Source organism: Dromiciops gliroides, chromosome 3 (genome assembly GCF_019393635.1).
Source record: "Dromiciops gliroides isolate mDroGli1 chromosome 3, mDroGli1.pri, whole genome shotgun sequence".
Lineage (NCBI taxonomy): Eukaryota > Metazoa > Chordata > Mammalia > Microbiotheria > Microbiotheriidae > Dromiciops > Dromiciops gliroides.
This window is the reverse complement of record NC_057863.1, coordinates 20365101-20386378: the sequence shown is the minus strand read 5'-3', so window position 1 is coordinate 20386378 and position 21278 is coordinate 20365101. Positions and strand designations below refer to the sequence as shown.

The 21278-nt window shown below is 45.7% G+C and overlaps 1 protein-coding gene across 4 annotated transcripts in view; it reads right to left on the bottom strand.

The window, feature by feature from the left end:
- Nucleotides 1-21278, bottom strand: part of LOC122749242 (schwannomin-interacting protein 1) — an 830285-nt gene that overhangs the window by 169497 nt on the left and 639510 nt on the right. For 3 of the 4 annotated variants that reach the window (XM_043995506.1, XM_043995507.1, XM_043995509.1), the window contains one exon: nucleotides 1253-2056. In XM_043995506.1, coding sequence (XP_043851441.1) covers nucleotides 1253-2056 — 804 coding nt within the window. Of the gene's footprint in view, nucleotides 1-1252; nucleotides 2057-3056; nucleotides 3231-21278 lie in introns of those variants that run through there. The other variant, XM_043995508.1, reaches the window with a different exon arrangement.

Sequence of the window (21278 nt, the reverse complement as noted above, 5' to 3'; positions counted from 1 at the left end):
CATAATTAAAACATTTTTATGTTATGTTAATTTAATATGCACTTTCTCTGGGGAGTCCAGGCGGTAGCTTGTGCAAGCAGCAGCAGCCCCATTGAAAGGTGGCCCCTCCCCAATGGTTCCCGTTTTTTTCTAGGAAATGCAGTTACTATCCTCACCCCTGGTGTCAGAAGTGCACGCACCCAATTTCCACTAGCCCCAGGGCCCTGGAGCCTGAAAATTATACCTGCAAGGCAAGCATTTTCTGCTGCTTCCTTACAGCTGTCACACAGAGAAGCTCATTTCAACTCTGCCCCTCAGTTGCATTGGAGGGCATCATTAATGATTTTAAATTGCAACTGGTGCCCTATCTCAAAACAGTGATAAATGGGGAGCCCCAGTCTCTTTTTTAAAAAAGAAGAAGATATCTGTCCTTCTCTCATGGGCGAAAAGGGTTTGGGACATGTGCTAACCTGTCCAGGATTCCTATTTCTGATGCTCACATAGCAGCTCTCGCCTTCTTTCCCTCCTTCTTCCTCCCCATACTCCTCCCCCTTGTCTGGGTTTCCTGAATTCAAGGCAGTTGCCTCTGGGAAGGACTGAAGGTGGCCCGTTATCAAAACCGGGAGGCAGGCACCCTGAAACGAATCAGGCTCCCAGAAAGACAACCGCTTCCCTCTCCCAGAAACCAGGGCAAGTCAATTTCGCCCGGTCTCCCAGCCAAACAATAGCGTCAATTTCAGGACAGCCCCAAGTCCCTGCGGATGAAAGAGAACCGTCCAACTACGGAACATATAAGAGGGCGAGGTGCCTTCCTGCTAGCTTCGGGGCACTGGTGGAGGGGTGGGGAACCCCTCAGCAGGGGGAGTAAAGCCCCCACCCCCAGCAGCTACGTCTCAGGGACTCTCGCGGCGGCGGCAATTCCCGCCGCCTGAAGTCTTCCCCTGAGCCGCCGGGTGTAGGTGCCAAGCATCGCCCCTGGTGACTCACCCCACCGGGTAGCACCGCGCTTGTCTGCAAAAGTCCATACCAGGGGGATGAGTCGCTGGTTCCCTGAATCTGAGACTTTGCGTGGCCCTCTCTCCCTCTTCGTTTCTCCCCTTCCCTTCTCCCCTCCCGTCCCCTCAACCCCCCAATCCTGAAACGGCAGATAGCTCAGTCTACAGAGAGTGTGAGCAAACGATGGGAGGGAATGGGGGACGGCACCGGAATGAATGGGCCAAGATCCTCGCTCTTTCTGCGCACACAGTATATTAAGGACAACCCAGCAACTTACCGAGGTGGAGTTGGGTTTCCCTTGGCTCTGGCTGCGCCCCTCCTGTTCCTGAAACTGTAAGCCGGCGAGATGCCTTTCCAAAGCCTCCCAGTCCATAGTGGGGAGCTGGGGCTCCTCCTTGAGACAAGTCCCAGTGTCCAAGGGGTGAAGCGGGAGGAGCCCCGTGGGCCCGGGGCCCGGGCCGCCCAGTCTCCCCCCCGCAGGCCGACCTTTCTGCAGGGGGTTGGGGTGGCCTCCCCGGTGTCCGGTCAGTGGCCGATCGGCCACCACCACGTTGCCGTTGTGCCTGAGGTCCGGAGGGGGATGGAGGTTGCCGTTGGGGACTGGGGGCGGCATGACGGTGCTCCGGGCGCCGGTGCCGGTACCGGCGCCGCCGCAGCTGCCGGTGGAGGTGTTGCTGACGGTGCTCCTGCTGGAGGTGGGGGGCTTCACTCCCCCCAGCTCCCTCGCGTAACTCCTCCCGTTGGCCGGCTTGGCATAGCGGCCGTGCCCGGCGATATGCCTGAAGTCCCTGTACCCTTGGTCGTTGTTGTCCTCCTCCTCTTCCTCCTCCTCTTCCTCCTCGTCCTCTTCTTCTTCCCACTCATCAATCACCTTCTTCTGGTAAACCTGGAAACTCTGCTCCTCCTCATAGTCCTCCAGAGCAGCCACCAAGTCCAGGCTCCCGGGGGAGGAGGAGGAGGAGGGCGAGGAGGAGGATTTGCACTCGGAGCACGGGGTCACTTTGCTGGAGTCGGACCGTGAGCTGGAGCGGCTGCTGCTGCAAGCGTCACTGGCTAAATCCATCCCATCCTCTCGGTAATCCTGGGCGGGAGCAGAGAGGGAGACACACAGTGAGAAGAAGGAGAAGGAAAGACTGGTCAGAATTAGCCGCCAAGCCGGGCATCCACGGGGAGCGAGACTCCCTCCTGCCGGCGGGCTGGCTGCAAGGCGGCGGCTGCTGCTGCTGCCGCCGCCGCGGGTCCGGGGAAACCAAGTCTCCTCCTCTCCTCGTCCTCCCACCCCCGACCTCGGGGCCAGGAGGAGACCAGAGCCAAGCCGAGTGCACTCCCCGGCCGCCCAGGACTCCACTTGGAAAAGGGGCACTTGGGCGGAGAGCAGAGGCGTCGGGATTTCCTTTCTCACCCCACCCAGTCCTCCCCCCACCCCACCCCGCCCCCTGCTAGTTCTTCCTGAGGACCCCCAAGAGACAGAGGAGGGTGATGCACAGCAATGGACGCTCGGAGACTTTTAATGAAGCGGGTGAGAGGGAGAGGGAAGCTGCTTCTTACAGTTTCCCGATTGGAGCTCCTCTGCGCCCCCCTCCTCTAAGAGACCCCCACTCCCCACCCCAGAGACACCGACACACAACGTTTGTGGATACACTTTTACATCGTCTTGGAGGGAGAGGGGGCACGGGCAGCGGGGCAGCCACTAGTTTTGTATTTTGCAGCTGGCTACCGTTGCCCCTCCTTTCCTCATCCCCCCAACCCCCAGCCCAGCGGGAGGGGGGGGAGGGGGGGTCTGTCTGTGCACACAACTATGACCGTGACTTTCTGCGAGAGAAAGCGGCAAGCGGGGTGGGGCTTGTTGGTCCTCTCTTCCCCTTTCCTGCCCCCACCCCCGCCCCGTCTCGTCTCCTGCCTGAGTGTCTGCACCCCCAGCTCCCCAGCTAGCCGGGGCGCTAGAGGTATCACCTGCCTGGGTTTTTTTCCGCGCCTGCCCCTTCCCCCTCCCGCCTGGCTGGGACCCGGGCTGGGGCTGGGGCTGGGGCTGGGGCTGGGACTGGGGCTGTGGCCGGGGCCGGGGCTGATCCGACTCTCACCCGGCTCGGCTCCGCCTCGTGGCCGGCCTAGGCTCCCGGCTCTCCCTCCTCCTCCCTCCAGCCCCGCCAGACTGGGCTGCCCCAGCCCTGAGCCGGCTCATGCCCAGCGGAGCAGCAGCGGGCGGAGCAGCCGGGGCACCGGCACCGCCACCAAGAGAAAGCTTCCTACTGGTGACCAAAACCCCGTCCCGACTACGGAGCATGCCCAGATCCCAGCCTGGGCGTTTCAGGCACGCAGTCCGCTCCTCCCGGTTTTCGCTGCAGCTGGGATAGGGGTGGGAGCTAGGCAGAGAGATTCAGGGGCCGGGCTGGGATGGGGCCTTGAGCCTGAACCCTGGGCGGGAGAGACAGAGAGAAAGGGGGTGGGGACAGGGCCCGGGGGAGGTGGCACCGTGGGGAAGAGCCCCTCAGCACTAACAGACTTCCCCCTCGGTCGCCAGGGTTCCCTGCCTAGGTCTCCAAGTGCCAGTCACTCTAGGGATGCCACACGTCTGCAGACCGGCGGACAGAGACACTCGGCGTACGCACACGCACGGTGGCAGAGAGAGCGGGGCCATAGCCCGAGGCCGGTGGGAACCTCGAGGTTCTTGGCCCGTGGATAAAGAAGGCAATCCCCGGGCGCCGTGCCCTATCCAGATTCATTCAATCCCTGGCAGTGGTCCCAAGCTAGTACTTCAGCTTGCCCTTAAGGGCTCTGGACCTCTAAATGCTCTAGCCAGTGGCGCTGGGTCAGTACCAGGAATCTCCCCAAACAGAAGTCTCCTCAAGTCCCCGAGTGACCCCATGTTGGAAATCTCCTGTTTGGGAGCCCGGATGACGTGCGCTCAGTGTTCACCATCATTTCCCCCTCCCACCCACCAGCCTCCTTGCAGCTTCCTCTCCCTGCTTTGCTTCTCTCCGGTCTTCCCCCCACCCCCACCCCCCATTCCCTTTCAAAGTTCAAGTGCCAAACCTGTTGCTGCCTCTGCCTTCCTTCTCTGACTCCCATGGGGAATACGTGACTTCTGGGAGGAAAGAAGGATGCTGCCTAGTTCCTGGTACACAACATTCCATCTCCTGCCTCCATCCAGTACCTCTGCACTGCCTATGCCCTCGTCTCTCCTCACCTCTGCCTCTGAGAACCCCTTTGTCCTTCGAAGTCCAGTTCAGGGGCCCCTTCCCATGGAAGACCTTTGCCCCCTCCCAGCTGTTAGTGGTCTCTCTGTCTGGAAACTGCTTTGTATTATTTTGTGATTGATTGTGTATCTGTGTCCTGTGGGCAGCTAGTTGGCACAGCAGATAGAGTGCTAGGCCTGGACTCAGGAAGATCTGAGTTCAAATCTGACCTCAGACACTTAAGAGCTGTGTGGTCCTGGGGCAAGCCCCTTTGCCTCAGTTTCCTCATCTGGAAAAGGAGCTGGAGAAGGAAACAGAAACCATTTCAGTATCTTTGCCAAAATTTGCCCACATGGGGTCATAAAGAGCTGACGTGACTGAACAGGAAGGCCTGTAGAGGCTTGGCTACAGTACTTGACCAGGTATCCCAAAGATGTGGGTGCCAGTCTTGCCTCTGGCACTGCCAACTCTTGTGACCACAGATGGTGATGCTGAGTTTTGCCCTTGAGGTTGGAATCATAGTACCTGAGGTGCAATCCATCTCTGCCACTTAACTTGGGCAAGTCACTTAATTTCTCTAGGATTCAGTTTCTTCATCTGTAAAATGTGGGATTTGGGTGAAATGACCTGTGAGCTCCCTCCAGCTCTTAGCAAGCCTTAAATAGAAGCCAGCAGATTGATAAAACTCTGCAAGTCATCCTCTCTGAGCTAGTTTTCTAATCTGTGAAAAAGGGATAATAATACCTGCAGTCCTCACTCCACAGGGTTGCTGGGAGGCTTAAATGAGCTCCTGTTTGTAAAGTACTTTGCAAAGTTTAAAAACAATCACCATCTAGGTATCAGTTATTACTGAATTGATGTAGCATCCCCCAGTGGAATATAAGCTCTTTGAGAAGACATTATGTTTTATCTTTGCATTCCCTGCCACTAGAACAAATAACTTGGAAATAGGAACCTCTTGATAAATACTTGTTTGAATGAATGAGTGAGTGAGTGAATGAATGAATGAGGCACCTTCCAGTTTTGTTCTTCTGGCCAAGGATATTTTCAAGAAAGGAATCACCAAAATCTAACTTCTGGAAATATGCAATGATCTTCGTCTGGGAAGTTCCCTTGGTCAGCCACTGACAGCTAAATGATTTTGAAAACTACTACTTAACTTGCAAAGATGATGGTGAAACAGTTTTGTCCTGGTTGTAAATTAAGAGCTGACTGATTCTTCCCAAGGTGTTGGATCCAGTCTGGCTCAGCTAGACTGCAGAAGTTGTCTTTGGAAGAGTTAGGAATGAGGAAATGTTTGGAATTCTTTAAAGGAGAGGGTGGCTTCATTTACATTTCTGCTTGAGGTCCCATTGTTTTTAAAGATTTCTGCTAAGTGAGAGGACTTTGCTTTCTTGGGTGAGTCTCTAAGAGGGAAGACAGGCTTGACTATTAATTTATCCTGATGTCTTGGTCTTGTAAAATTGCTTGCTTCAGTGTTCTGTGCCCGACTCTCTAAAACAGAATAACTAATTATTACTTTAATACGGGTCTTTTACGGTGGTTTCCATAAAACAGCTCGGGCCATGATCTTAACAAGGCTTGATTGTGTCAAATTGCTGAGCCTCATGTCAACTGGCTGCACGCCGATGCTACCACAGCAACTGCTGAGTTTAACAACCTATTAAAGGCCGTAGCTAACAGGGTCACATGTTGTTAGTTAGCATATAAAATAACTGTCTTTCAGATGCCCAAGCCCGACACTGCCACTCCTAGGGCTCCAAAAGTCCTGCAGCCACACCTTGGATATAGAAACAGAGTCTGATTAAGTTAATAAAAAGTATTTTGGGCCCGTTTTTCACCTCAGGGTCCTTCTTCCCTTTTCTATCCCCACCCAATGACATCCAATCACCCACAAGTAGGCTATTTGCCTCACATAGAAGGTATCAAGGTGTGGTAGGCAGAATCAACAGGACTAACCATAATTATTTCTTGACATTAGCCATAGTTGGTCAGTTTCCTCATCTGTAAAATGGGGTAGTACCACCTGTAGTACAGTCTTCAGAGGACAATGAGTGTAAATTCCTCTGCAAAACATTAAACTTTTAGAGTTTCCTTCAACACAGCTCAAGTACTACCGCCAGCATGAAGCCTTCCTGGATCCTCACAGATGCAATGCCTCAGTCCCCTCTCCCTCTCCAAATTACCTGGTATTTATTTGGGGGTATTTGCAGTTCAGTCATTTTTTCAGGCAAGTCCAATTCTTTGTGACCCCATTTGGGATACCTATGCATAAACACGGTGTCCTCTTGCAAAGAATACAAGCTCTTTTCGGGCAGGGTCTTTTGCTTCTGTCTTTGTATCTTCAGGGTCTAGTCTATTGACTGGCACATAGTGAATAATAAGTGCTTGTGGTTGATAATGGCCATTCAAGGGTTATCTAAGTGTGAGGATTATTGTTATTGTATCACCTCCTCCTACTCCCCGAGCTCGCGTGCGTGCGTGTGTGTGTGTGTGTTACCAAAATAAACATCTAAATCAAAACAGAACCAAAAACCAACCATTCGTCCTTAGCATCACCATAAGGGCTCCCTCCTACAACCTTTGCTTATTTCCCAATATGTTGGTGTCCTCCCTAAAAATATACCTTGTAGATATTTACCATTTACTTGGCTGTGTCCCTGATAAAATGTAAGTTCCCTGAGGGCAGGGATTGTTTTGTCTTTGTCTTACTTTGACAGTGCCTGGCATGTGATAGAGACCACAAATGCTTGCTCTCCTGAATGGAATAAAATGTCAGGCCATTCACATACTTGGCTGCTTGATGTCTTTACCCATATGGTAAACATTCAGCTAACAAGACAACTGACCTAAGGAGAATGTGTTTGGGAAAGTACCTCTACTGGGGGTGCCATGGGGGCAGGCTGATATATCAGACAGCACCAAAGCAAATAAGGACGGCCTGTGAACGAGCCGTACTTGAGAATTCTCTCAGAGGGCTCAGACAGCCTTGATTAGCTGGACTTGTCCCCAATTTCACCTTCTTCTCCCAGGGGGCCTGCTGGCCCACTTTTCCTTCCAGAGGCAGTCTCTTGCCAGCAATCATCTTACCTTGGCACTAGCCCTGGCCCCTCCCAGACCTGAAGGGGATGGGGGGGGGCAGGGAATAAGGGTAGACAGAGAGAGAGAGACAGACACAGACACAGACACAGAGAAAGACAGAGAGACAGAGACTGAGACAGAGACAGAGACTGAGACAGAGACAGAGGAGAGAGAGACAGAGACAGAGAGAGAGACAGAGAGGCAGAGACAGAGAAAGAGAGAGACAGAGAGACAGAGACAGAGAAAGAGAGAGAGAGAGAGAAATATAAGGCCAATGGGAAGGTAGAGCTGACATGGTTACACTGGTAATTTATTTTTTTCTAGTTTTTACTGTGGTGACTTTGGGACCTTTATTTTCCGCTTGACCCCTTGGAGGGAGGTATTAAGTAAGGATGATGTCACATACTTAAGTTAGGGTCTTACTTGGGTTATTTTGAGTTTTGTATCGCCAGCACCTAATGCAGTGCTTGGCTCATAGAAGGTGTTTAAGAATGCTTGTTGAATGACTAAATATCTGGGTAGAGGGGCTAAATTTTGAAAGCATTTTACAAACATTTTCCAAGGAAGGAGTCCCAGAATCTTGGCTTAGTGAGGTTAGGATTGCTATGGGTCACACAAGAATGGAGTGGCAGAGCCTGGATTTGAGCCAGAGTCCGTTGACTCCAAATCTGGTGCCCTCTCCAGGGAACCGTCCTGTTTCCAGTAACTAGTGCAGCCTAATCCGAAACCTGCAGGCCCCTGAGATGACAGGTAAACATCAAAGAAAGGGTCCCCTGACTCCAACTGCCATCCAAAGAAGTCCTCAGCCCAAGTCTATGCATGGGCTTCCTTGAGGCATATTTTATTTTTATAGAAGGAACAGGAGACAGATGACAAAACCAGCATATTCTCCCTCCCTCTCTCTCTCTCTGTCTATGTCTCTCTGTCTCTCTCTCTTCCTTCCTCCCTCTCTCCTTCTCTCCCTCCCCCCACAGACATATATCATTCCCCAAGTAAGTGGTTTGATTGTGCAAAGCAAGTAAGATTACCGGGTCCCATCATGTCCTTTCTAACCAACCACAGCTTTTAATAAGGAACACAGGGCAGTAATGGACTGGGGACTTAGATCTTATCCTAGTCAACTGTTCAGGACTCAGCTCAGGTCCCACATGGAGCCTGATGGCTGTCCCTCCCTGGCATCATTAGTGCCATGGGGCAGCTAGGTTGTGCAGTGGATAGCTGTGTGACCCTGGGCAAATCACTTAACCCCAATTGCCTCAAACATCCAGGGCCATCTCTAGTCATCCTGATGTATATATTGTCAATAAACTCAGATGGCTCTGGGGAGAGAGTGAGGCTGGTGACCTTGCACACCCCTCCCTGACTTAAATCCAATTTACTGAAAGTCCTGACATCCCCCCCCTCGCCCCCGCCCGTATCTCTTTGAGAACAAAGGACAAAAAACAACCACCCCAGTGCTTTGGATCTTCACCTCTGAGACAACTTCCTGTTATATATTTGTTGGCACATAGCTGCTTGCTTGTTGTTTCCTCCATTAGAAGGTACACTCCCTGAAGGCAGGCATTGCTTGTGTCTTTCTTTGTATCCCTGGTACACAGTAAGCCCCTAATAAATGCTGGCTCACTAGAACCACAGATCAGAACCAGAAGGGACCTTAGAGACCTTCAACTCCAACCCTATCATTGGACACATGAAGAAATCAAGGCGAAGAAAGCCTGGGTGACTTGTCTAGGGTGAGGTAGCTAGTAAGTGCAAGGGGTCCCATTTCATCATTTGTAAATTGATGCCCTTTGACTAGGGGATGGCTATGAAAACTGTGGAATATAAATGTAATGAATATTATAGGCCTTTATAGCAAACAAAGAATAAGAGAGATTCTAAGAAACATGGGAAAATTAATATGAACTGATGCAAAGGAAAGAAAAGTAGAAACCCAGAAACAAATATGCAATGACTGCAATAATATATATAAAAAGGACACTGAGGGGCAGCTAGGTGGAGCAGTGGATAAAGCACCGGCCCTGGATTCAGGAGTACCTGAGTTCAAATCCGGCTTCAGACACTTGACACTTACTAGCTGTGTGACCCTGGGCAAGTCACTTAACCCCTATTGCCCCGCAAAACAACAACAACAACAACAACAACAACAACAACAACAACAACAACAAAAAGGACACTGAGACAAAGCTCCAACCCAGATAATCACAATAACTGATCTTGGTCCTAAGGAGAGTTGAAGAGATGTAGCTTCTCTTTTTCCTGAAAAGATGGAAAACAAGGGGACCTATGGGTACTGAATATAGTATATTCTGTCACAGGTGCTGCCTAGTTCAGTTGGTTCTGCTTAAGAATGTCCCTTTTGAGGGCAGCTAGGTGGCGCAGTGGATAAAGTACCGGTCCTGATTCAGGAGGACCTGAGTTCAAATCCAGCCTCAGACACTTGACACTTATTAGCTGTGTGACCCTAGGCAAGTCACTTAACCCTCATTGCCCCACAAAAAACAAAAACAAAAAAAGAATGTTCCTTTTTATAAAGTCCATTAGATTGGGCTGAGTTAGAATTGAGTATATCTGGAAAGGACTGCTCTATGCAAAAAGCATATTTCTTTTGGTCCGGACCAGCTATTTAGCAGTTTTAATCAGTTTGGAGTAAAGAAACTTCTTCAGCCAAGACTTATGAGCAACTATTCTGACTCACAGTCTTAAAGTTGCCCTGGAGGACACTTAGAGGTTAAATGAAGGGTCATACAGTCAGTATTTACTTAATTTCAAGTAACCCCTGAATAAATGAAACTTTAACAGATTAAGTCATCATGGAATTGAGATGAACTATTTTGCTTTAATAGGGAACTGATTTAGAAGGACAACTAGGAGGTAAAGTGGGTAAATTACCAGACCTGGAGTCAGGAAGACCTGAGTTCAAATCTATCCTTAGAAATTTAGTAGCTTGTGACCTTTAAAAATCACTTAACCCAATTTGCCTCAGTTTCTTCATCTGTAAAATGAGTTGGAGAAGGAAATGGTAAACTACCACGGAATCTTTGCTAAGACCCCTAAATGGGGTCATGAAGAGTCAGACAAGACTGAAATGACTGAGCAACAATAACAAAAACTGACTTAGAGACAGGAAACCAAGCAACCATTTCTCTTAATGGATCAGTGCTAAAAATCTGGGTTGCACTAGAATCAGTACTAGATGTGACTTCCCTGAAAAAAAAGATATCATGGCATATCCATCAAATCATAAAAAATAATAAAAAGTAATGAAACAATGGATATAGGGTTGTGGAGAAACAGGTACATTCATTCCCAGGTGGGAAACTGCAAACATGTAGAATACTTTTGGAAAGTATTCTGGCATTACATAGCAAAAGTTACCAAAGCAATCATACCCTTTAGCCTAATATTTCCATAGCAGGTAATATACTCAGATAGTGTAATCAAGGACAAAAAAAGTGCTATATGCTCAAAGATTTTCATATCAGTCCTGTAATTAAAAAAAAAAACTGGAGGCAAAGGAAACACTCAATTAGGATAATGGTTCAATAAACTGTGGTACATTAAGGTAGTGGAATGCTAGTCAAGCAATTAAGACTGACAAGTATGAAAAATATGGAAAAATCTAGAAAGACCTTGATGAAATGATGCAGAGTGATGAAAATAGAAGCAGAAGAGTGAATACCCTCACTACAACCATAAGAGAGGAAAAGTGAATAAGAATGAATAGCCAAAGAATTCCCATGAGGACTTCGAGGGAAACAGAAAACTGCTTGTACTTTATGTGTTGAAATTAATTCATTTAGATGTAAACAGTTATCAATCATGGTTTATTGGATGTGCTGATAGTCAACATGAAATGCTTTATTTATTTTTTAAAATAGAAAGCTACAGAAGAAATGGAAAACATTCAAATAAGACAAAGGAATAGATGGGAGTAGATTTAGGGACTGCCACATATTGACATACTAGAAAGCACCGGGCTTTTTTACCTTGGAAGGGTGAAAGCTGTTCAAACAGAGACTCCAAGTTTCTGGTTTCAGGTGCTGATGGACGCTGGACTATAAACTTTGACTGAGGGATTCTGAGGAGATAGCGCTATAATAATATTGCATATGGGAGAGGTATGCATTTGTTGGGGAACTCATTCAGCCATATATATGACCACTGCATGTCTAAATTATGAAATGAAGCTATACACAGGTAGATGGATGGTGTAATAGATTGTTGGATCTTTAGTCGGGAAGATTTCAGTTCAAATCCTACTTCAGACACTTACTAGCTGTGTGATTCTAGACAAGTAATTTAGCCTCTCAGACTCAGGTTCCCCGTATGTAAAATGCAGATAATACTAGTACATACCTCGTGGAACTGTTCAGATAAAATGGCACAATCCATATAAAGCATTTTGCACAAAGGAGACAACAGTTCTCAAAGGAAGAAATCAAAGCTATCAATAATCATATAAAATGTTTTAAATGTTTACTAATTAGAGAAATGTAAAGTAAGATAACTCTGAGTTTCTATATCATACCCACCAAAAAAGAAGGAAAACAGACATATTGGAAGGGCTGTAGAGAGTGGGCTGAGAGTGGCGGGGTGGGAAGGCACTTTATTACATTTTTGGTCAAGCTGTGAATTGGTTGAGCCATTTTGGAAAGCAATTTGGAACTATGTGCCAGTCACTAAACTGGGCATATCCTCTAATATTAAAAACCGTTCACAGGTAAAGTAATTTTATTTAATAGGAAAAAAAATCCTGCCAGTTCTTAATCATGATAGCTTGCCATGATGTTAATGTTTGCAAAGCCCCTTTACTCATTGTGACTCTGAGAGGTAATTAATACCATACCAGCAGTAAATATTCTCTCAGGTACTTGGTGAGTGTCCTTCAAATGATGAGTAATATTCAATCGACCACCTGGGCAAGAATGGTCAAAGCCTTTTTGTTGCTTTCACTTTAGATAAGTTATGTAAGTACTTTGCAAACCTTTAGTGCTTAACAAATATGAGATGCTAAAACTATCATTAATTTCGTTATCTCCAGGTTTTGGAAGCATTCCTGGTATAGGTCTGGGCAGGAAATGTCAAAATAATTAGAAAAGGTAAAGATGATGTTGACCCATTAAGGATAACAATAAAATGTCCAGAGAAGAGACGCATAGTTTATGTTTATTATGCAAATCTAAGACAAGTAACATGCCTTGAACAGATGGCCCTTCTAACTATTTCTATACATCTAGATGTGGCCACTTAGTGATCTCTTAATCAAGACTATCGCCTTAGAGACCATGGGGAAAAATCACCTTTGAAAAGAATTGGATGGGAACTCAAGGGGGCATCTAGTCTAACCCTTTTATTTTACAGATCTCTAGGGAGATTGGGTGAACTGTCTAATGCCACACAAGTAGCAGGCAGTACAGCTAAGATTGGCATTCAGGGTCAGCTAGGTGGCGCAGTGGATAAAGCACTGGCCCTGGATTCAGGAGGACCTGAGTTCAAATCCAGCCTCAGACACTTGACACTTACTAGCTGTGTGACCCTGGGCAAGTCACTTAACCCCCTTTGCCAGCCCCCCCCCCCCCCCCCCCCCCCCCGCCAAAAGAAAGATTTGTATTCAGTCTTTTGGACTCACTTTGGAGTCTAGCACACATTTTAATAGTCTTAAGAGATACCCCCACCTTTATTTTTGTTCAACTCCCTAAATAATTTTATTTATTTATTTTTGCGGGGCAATGAGGGTTAAGTGACTTGTCCAAGGTCACACTGCTAGTAAGTGTCAAATGTCTGAGGCAAGATTTGAACTCAGGTCCTCTTGAATCCAGGGTGCAGTGGATACTGCACCACTTAGCTGCCCCTACTCCCTAAATAATTGAAAACACTCTAGGCATCCTCCATTAATCAATTAATAAGCAATGGTCAAATGCCACATCAAGTCAGCTGTTGAGTCTTTTTAGTTCCACCTTTGTGACTTCTCTTGTGTATGCTCTCTTCTCTTTGATACTGCCACTACCCTGGTGTAGGCCCTCATCACCTCACACAGGAGTATTTTGATAGCCTTTCCATCAGGCTCATTGCCTCAGGTCTCTCTCCTGGCTTCCTTCAAATCCCCACTAAATTCCCAATTTCTCTTAATTCCTTTGCCTTCCCTCCAGTGATTATTTCAAATTTTTAGGTGCAATGGATAGAGCACTGGGCTTGGAACCAGGAAGACTCATCTTCCTGAGTTCAAGTCTGGCCTCAGACACTAGGTGTGTGACCTTGGGCTAGTCCTTTAACCCTGTTTGCCCCGGTATCCTCATCTGTAAAATGAGCTGGAGAAGGAATGGAAAACCACTCCAGTGTCTCTGCCAAGAAAACCCCAAGATGGGGTCATGAAGAGTCTGACACAACTAAAATGATTCAACAACAAAAACTGTATATAGCTTGTTTGTACATGGTAATTTGTCTTCCCCAGTTGATTGTGAGCTCCTTAAGAATGGGGACTGTATTTGACCTTTCTTTATATCTACACAGCTTAGCACAGTATCTGACACATAATAGCACTTATAAGTTGTTGTTTTCACTTGTGTTTGTATGTGTATGTGTGGTAAAAAAATATGAAAGTTTTTAACAGTCGGTTAGGATAACTGAAAGACGCCAGTTTTTGAAGGACCACCCTTTTGGGGAGGAGACGAACAGTCCACCTGCTGCGCACGTCAGACTGCCTGCTATGCACTCGACTTCTGGGGTGGAGAGAACGGAAGTGAGGCTTTGGCCTGCTTGGCTGGGCTCCTGACGGCGCGGCACAGACGGTCTCTCTCCAAAGGTGGCCTTTTCGGTTTGGTGAGTTTTTATAAGGAATATAGACTAAGCTTAGACTTAAGACAATTTGTATTGTGTTTCTACTTTCCTATCCTTTTAATCAACATCACCTTGTGACTACCTTGACAATAAAAGGTCTATCTAGAAAACCAAAAGCTTCTTCCATTTACTAGTCTGGGAGATAAATTAAGGGAAAGGTTAAGTAGGGGAGATTTATGATCTAATATCCAATTTTATATCTCACAATGTCTACATGTACATACACATGCACAGGCACATATAAATGCATGGACAGCTAGGAGGTTCAGTAGATAGAGTGCCCTGCCTGGAGTCAGGAAGACTCATCTTTGTGAATTCAAATCCATCCTCAGACACTTATTAGCTGTATGACCCTGGGCAAGTCATTTCAACCTGTTTGCCTCAGTTTCTTCATTTGTAAAATGAGCTGGAGAAGGAAATAGCAAACCACTCTAATATTTCTGCCAACGAAACCATAAATGGGGGCACAGAGAGTCAGACATGACTAAAATGACTGAACAACAATATGTATGTGTGTGTACATATACATATACAAATACAAAAATGTGAGTTAAAGGTTGGGTGGCAGCTGGGAGGTGGTGCTCAAATTGAGCTCTGAAGGAAATTCAGCATTTTAAGAGGCTGAGGTGAGATTTCAGGCCAGGCCTGGGGGATGGCCCCAGCAAAGACCCAGAGATGGAAGAGAAAATAATTTCTATGAAGAACACGATAGGCATTTGTAAATCAAATTAAGAAGCATTTATAAGGACCAACTAAGCAGCAGGCTTTGTGCCAAGCATGGAGCAAGAAGCAATATCCCATTGTCTCAACAACAGAAGAAATAGGCTGAGATTATCCCAGACCAAGGCTGCTCAGTGACATTGACTATAGCTCTAGACATGAAATCAAGAAGACTAGGCTTAGGTGTGTGACCACAGGTATCCATTAGTCACCTTTCTCCCAGCCTCAATTTCCTCATTTGTAAAATGGGGTGGTGACAGCTGTAGAACCTACCTCACAGGCTTGTTTGGGGCTCAAATGAGAAAGTAGGTAAAGCACTTTGTAAAGGTAAAAGTGAGTTGTTATAAATAGTTCTGGGCATTGGCCATAGCTTAAAGAAGACTCCCTTGCACCCCTTTTCCCCAACACTTTTCAATTGAATATTTTTCTAAAATCACTGAAAGTATCTCAACCTTCAGACCTGTTTTATTCTTTATAAAACCATGGAATTGTACTGTCTTGAAGAGAAAAGGAAATTTCTGGAATAGAAATAAAAGGCAAATTTCTTGGCAGTTTTCAATATGTGGAATACAACTCCCAGATGGAAGATGGTTACACAGAGTCTATCAAGGATGAGTGTCAATTGAGGGTATTGCAGTTCATGTCAGAATGAAAGCACGAGGTATGGTTGGAGGCAGGAGACCTGGCTTCCAACCCAGACTCTGCCACTTACTGTCAATGGAGCCCTGTATAGTTAGGTGGTGCAGTGGATAGAGTTCTGAGTCTGGAGTCAATAAGACTCATCTTCCTAAATTCAAATCTGGCCTCAGACACTTATTGGCTATGAGTCACTTCACCCTGTTTGCCTCAATTACCTCATATGGAAAATGAGATGGAGAAGGAAATGTAAAATCACTCCAGTATCCACCTAATCAGAGACCAGGAGCAGCAGGGGGGGTTGGATCCACCTGACCAGGAAGATCTAAGTCCTAGGTTCATTTTTTTTTTTTTTTTGTGGGGCAATGGGGTTAAGTGACTTGCCCAGGGTCACACAGCTGGTGTCAAGTGTCTGAGGCCAGATTTGAACTCAGGTACTCCCAAATCCAGGGCTGGTGCTTTATCTACTGCGCCACCTAGCCGCCCCCTAGGTTCAATTTTAAGACATCCTGGCTGGAGAAATCAGTCAACCTCTCTGTGCCCTGGTCCACCCTTGGGTTTCCTCACTTGGACATTTATATTGATAAAGTCACAGGTATAGTCCTTATCCCTAGTACTGGTTAGGGACATGACCACCTCAGCAATTCTGACTCACTGGAAATAAGTGGAAGAACACCAGGTTAGTCACCTAGAGTAGATCATTTGTTTCTTTGGGTATAACAATCTTTTCACTACAGCTAAACTTAGGTTCAAATTTCTGGCCTGGTCACCTCTGGGATATTATGGAATTTGGTTCACCTCTCTGGGTCCCTGTTTCCTTCTTTATAAAACAAGGCACTGGGATTAGAGCTTCTTAACTTTCTTGATGTCATGTCAATCTGGTGAAGCTCTTCTCAGAATAATGCTTCTAAATGCACAGGATTACAATGGAAATCATGCTACATCACAGGCATTGTGCTAAGAGGCAAAACCAAAAAGCCTTCCCTGTCCTGAAGGAGCTTACAATCTAATGCTGGAGAGAGCATACAGACAGATCTATACAAATGGAGCTATATACAGGATAAACAAGAAATAATTAAGAGAGGGATGACCCTGGAATTGAGAGGGGCTTCTGGGAGAAGGGATGTAAATTGGGACTTAAGTTCAGTTATAAAAATATATAATTTGTAAAGTTCACAAACCCAAGAGGTCAAGAAGCTATGGTTAGTTTTAACACTGAGATGATATAATAGCTACATTCTCTGAGCGCTCTTAGGTTTACAAAGTGCTTTAAATAGGTTTTCTCACTTGATCCTCACAAACACCTGGTGAAGAAGTCATTATTATTATCATCACTTTACAGATAAAGAAACTGAGGCTTAGAGAGAGGTCGGGTGACACCTCTGACAGGATCATACAACTAGACCCAAATTCTCGTTAGCCTATTTACCTGCTGTGTGACCTTGGGCAAGTTGCACCCCCTCTCTGGACCTTGACTTCCTCATCTGTAAAACAATAGAGATGGACTAGATGATACCTAAGGCTCTTTTCAACTCCAGATTCTAAAATCATAAGTAAAACAGTCTGAATGTCGATCTGGGTTAGGATCAAAAAGGTCCCAAGGAATTCCAAGGGGGATATCCCTATAGGCAGGCAGAATGTTCTGAGCAGACAAGTCAGTATCATCTATAGTGGAAAGGGTCTTAGAAAGAGATGATCAAGTCTAGCCCCAACATTTTGTATATTTTATGAATGAACACACTGAAGGGAGGTGACCTGCCCAATGCCATCCAAGCATCCTGTACTGGGAATTAGAGGCTTCGAGGCAGACTGAAGTCCATTCTCTAGGAGCATTAGCACAGTAAGCCCTGGTCCCAACCTTGTCTGGGATTGAACCAGAACCAGAGAGATGTGTCTCTGTGCAGGCCAAGCATGAGAGCAGCTACAAGACAGGAAAATTGGAGAAATCAAAAAGAAGAGCTTGGAGCAACTGGTTTGATGATCCCTGCCCTGCCCTGCCCTGCCCTGCCCTGCCCTGCCCTGCCCTGCCCTGCCCTGCCCTGCTCTGCCCTGCCCTGCCCTGCCCTGCCCTGCCTTTTCAGTGACATAAACACATGAATGGGGTAGTGATCAAAAGATGACCTACATCTGAATCATGGTTCTGATAGCGAAAGGAAGTGTGGGGTGATAGAGCAAGGAAGACCTGATGTCAGACACTTACTGTGTGACCCCAGACAAGTAACTCAGCCTCTCTAAGACTCATCTGTAAAAGAAGGGGGGTCAATTAGATGTCCTCTAAAGTCTAGACTGACCCTACTGATTTATAAAGCAAATTGTTCCCCCATGCTTAGGATGGACTCCCTCCTCAACCCTGCCTCTAAGAATATCTAATTTCCTTCATGAGATCTTTCCTGATTACCCCCACTCCACAGCTGCTAGTGTCTTCCCCTGAAATAATCATCTTGTATTTCTTTTGTTTGTATACACACAGGTGTATGTGTGTATAAAGATATAGATGTGTGTATGTGTGTGTGTATGTCTGTGTGTGTGTGTGTGTGTATGGATGCATGTGTTTGTGTTTCTCCTTGATTTCAGGGAGTGTGTCATTTTTGTCTTCCTATCCCCAGAAATCACCTAGCACAGTGCTCAGCACATAGTGGACACTTAATAAATGGCTATTAATTGGTTGATTGATTTCAGGCTTTATAGTTGGGGAAAAAACAAACAAACAAACAGACAAACCAAGTCCTTGACAGTGCATAAACTGTCACATCATTTTCAGGGCGAGGTCAGGACTGAAATCGCCATTTGAATGCAAGCTACACAGTGGGTGAAATGAGCTACATTTCTACAAGGGTCAATGTTCCTTAAGTGCTGCTGATTGATTAGATTTTTAATTTTATTAATCGCAAATAAATAACTTGCCTTCCATTTTATTATACAATATTATGGCTCATTGATGTTTCAGACAACATGCAGATTTGCTGACTCTAACAAATACCTTTAATAGGAGGACATATGTATGTGATCAATTAATCTTCTCAATGGCAGCCACATTAACATCTTCCCAATTAGCTTTTCAAAACCCAGACATATGTGTAAGCAACAGAGCATGGATGACTGGTGACCTTGCCCCATGGCATTCTGGGTAATATATTATGATAACCTTCAGGAGTTGGCGCAGAGTGAATGGATGGGTTCTATGTACCAGTCAAAGAACTTAACATAGCCAAGAACTGGAACTTGGAACAGAGGGAGGGAATTAGAAGTTCTGTTTAGTAATGCAAGACAGGCTCCATGGTGTTGATTAATTTTTACTGATTTTTAAAAAAAAATTAAATTCTTTGTTATAAGGGATTATTCTGTAGGAGGGGGAGAAAGGAGGGATACATTGGGAAATGTCGGCAATATAACAACAAAGGGAAGATAAGGACTCAGCTTGTGAGTACGCAAGGAGAACTCCTTCTAACCAATTCTGGTTAGCCATCTCCTGAGAGATTAGGTGACTTGCCCAGAGTCACAGAGCCTTTAGAAGTCAGAGACAAGAGTTGAACCCAGGTCTTCCTGTCTCAGAAGATGCTACTCTATAAAAGTAAAAGATAACTAATAATATATTTTTAAAAGGTACTGTTAAAGGTAACAAAGAAAAGCCTTGCTTTTTTGCATTAGAAATAGCAAATACTAGAATGTTTGACTCCACGCTGCTTCTTGTCTCTGACCGATAGCACTTTCTTTCTACCTCTCCTATCTTACAGAGATACAGAAGAAACTTTACAATTTGGTCTGTGGTCATTTTAATTATCGTTTGTAAATTCCTCCATTCTAGGCTTTCCTGATGCCTCGCTGCATCATAAGAGGTATCCTGGGTTCTTGAAGGCTGATAGAAGCCAGGATGAGGTAAGGCTTCCCAAGCTAGAAACAGGACGAATCAATGACATTTATAGAGCTCCCTAAAGGCTTGCAAAGTGCTTTGTGGTTACTAATGAATATGATTCCAAAATTGTAAATAAAATTCAAGCAGAGAGAGGACAGCAAGGTATCCAAATATTATGCACTAAGATTAGGTTGGAACAGGAGGCATGCAAGGCCCCACCTTGGAAAAACAATTGACAAAATTAATCACATGGAAAACCACAGCACTCCAAGTGATTTGCAAATGTCTCATTTTAGCCTCTGTGAAGTGAATACTTATAGATATTATTATCTCCATTTCCATCTCCATGCCTAGGTACTGGCTCTTCTCCATCCCTGGATGCCCACTCTCCTCACCTCTGCCTCTAAGAATCAGAAGTCTCCTTCAAAATTCAGCTCAAGCACCATTTGCTACCAAAGGCCTTTCTTTCCATATCCCTTCATTTGCTAGGAGCCTCTGTTCAATTCTACCTTAGAGTTTATATTTTGCATCTGTTTTTCATAGACTTATATTGTTGTCGTTATTTGTCCATTCTCTAAGAAGACTGTGACATAGGGTGATGCCATGACTTGTACTGAATTGTATTTAAGTGAGGGAGAGCTGTGCAAGGTCATCAACCTCACTCTGTCCTCCGGAGTCATCGGGGTAAAGTGTTAAGATATACATCAGGATGACTGGAGATGGCCCTGGATGTTTAAGGCAATTGGGGTTAAGTGATTTGCCTAAGGTCACACAGCTAATAAGTGTCTGAAGTAAGATTTGAACTCAGGTCCTTCTGACTTCAGGGTCAATGCTCTATCTACTGTGTCCCTCATAGACTTATATAATATACTAAGGAAGACCTGGGGTCAAGTCCTGCATCTGAAACATATGTTACCTTGAGCAAGTTACTTAAATTATCAGTGTGCAAGGCAAACATTCAAAATTGTAAAGATGCTGACTTGTGTTGATAGAGGGAGTTTCCTTATGGTGATGTGGTGTACTTTACCTTACTGTGATGTGAGTTGTCTTCTCAGAATTCTAAGGGAAGCAGTTACTGAAGTTACTGAGCAGTTACTGAGTCTCTGACTCAGTTGAGACAATTGTTGTGGCACTTGTGAATGTGACACCCTGAGGTAAATCAGGCAGATATGAACATCGGAAGTGTTGGGGACAAATATAATTTATCTGATTATAGACAGAAGATCAGAATTTGATTCAGTCATAAGCTAAGGTGGGGTCATTTGCAGAGAAGACTCAGAGTCTGAACCCAAGAAGATAAAAGATGAGAGAAGTAGAAGGAGAGATTTCAGAAGGTGGAAGTGACACATGCATAATCTACATCTGATTGCTTACTTCCTCAGGGAGGGAGGAAGGGAGGGAAGGAAAGAGGGGGGGATAGAATTTGGAACTCAAAACTTTAAATAAAAATGTTTATTTAAAAAATGGAAGTGATGGATTCTACAGCTGCTGCTGAGAAGTAAGTCAAGATGAGCAGATGAATAGTTTGGAAACAGAATCATTGAAACCGCTCAGCCGATCATTAGTGTAGCTGAGTGATGTGTTACTCAGGCATGCTGTAGATCATCTCAGCTTAGCTGTGGGAGCATCTATTCAGTACAGAAGCTACATTCAACAAGGGACTTTATGGTCAGTTTCTGAGACAGAAAGAGAATACTGAAGTTTTCTGTTCCAGAGATTGTATGTTGCCCTGTGCACATTGGGTGTCATCACTCATGTGACTCCTTGAAAGACCCAGTGTGCCCAGTCTCCCTCAAATGCTGGGAATGCAGGAACCAAGTTTATGTGTGGATTGTGGTGCACATGCTTTAATATCTGAGTACCTGTGATATGATTAATATTCCTTTTGCCTTATTGTTAATTAAATGGATAGGTGTAAGATGTAAATGTATCATTAAAAAAAAAAACTTTGGGGGCGGCTAGGTGGTGTAGTGGATAAGCACCTGCCCTGGATTCAG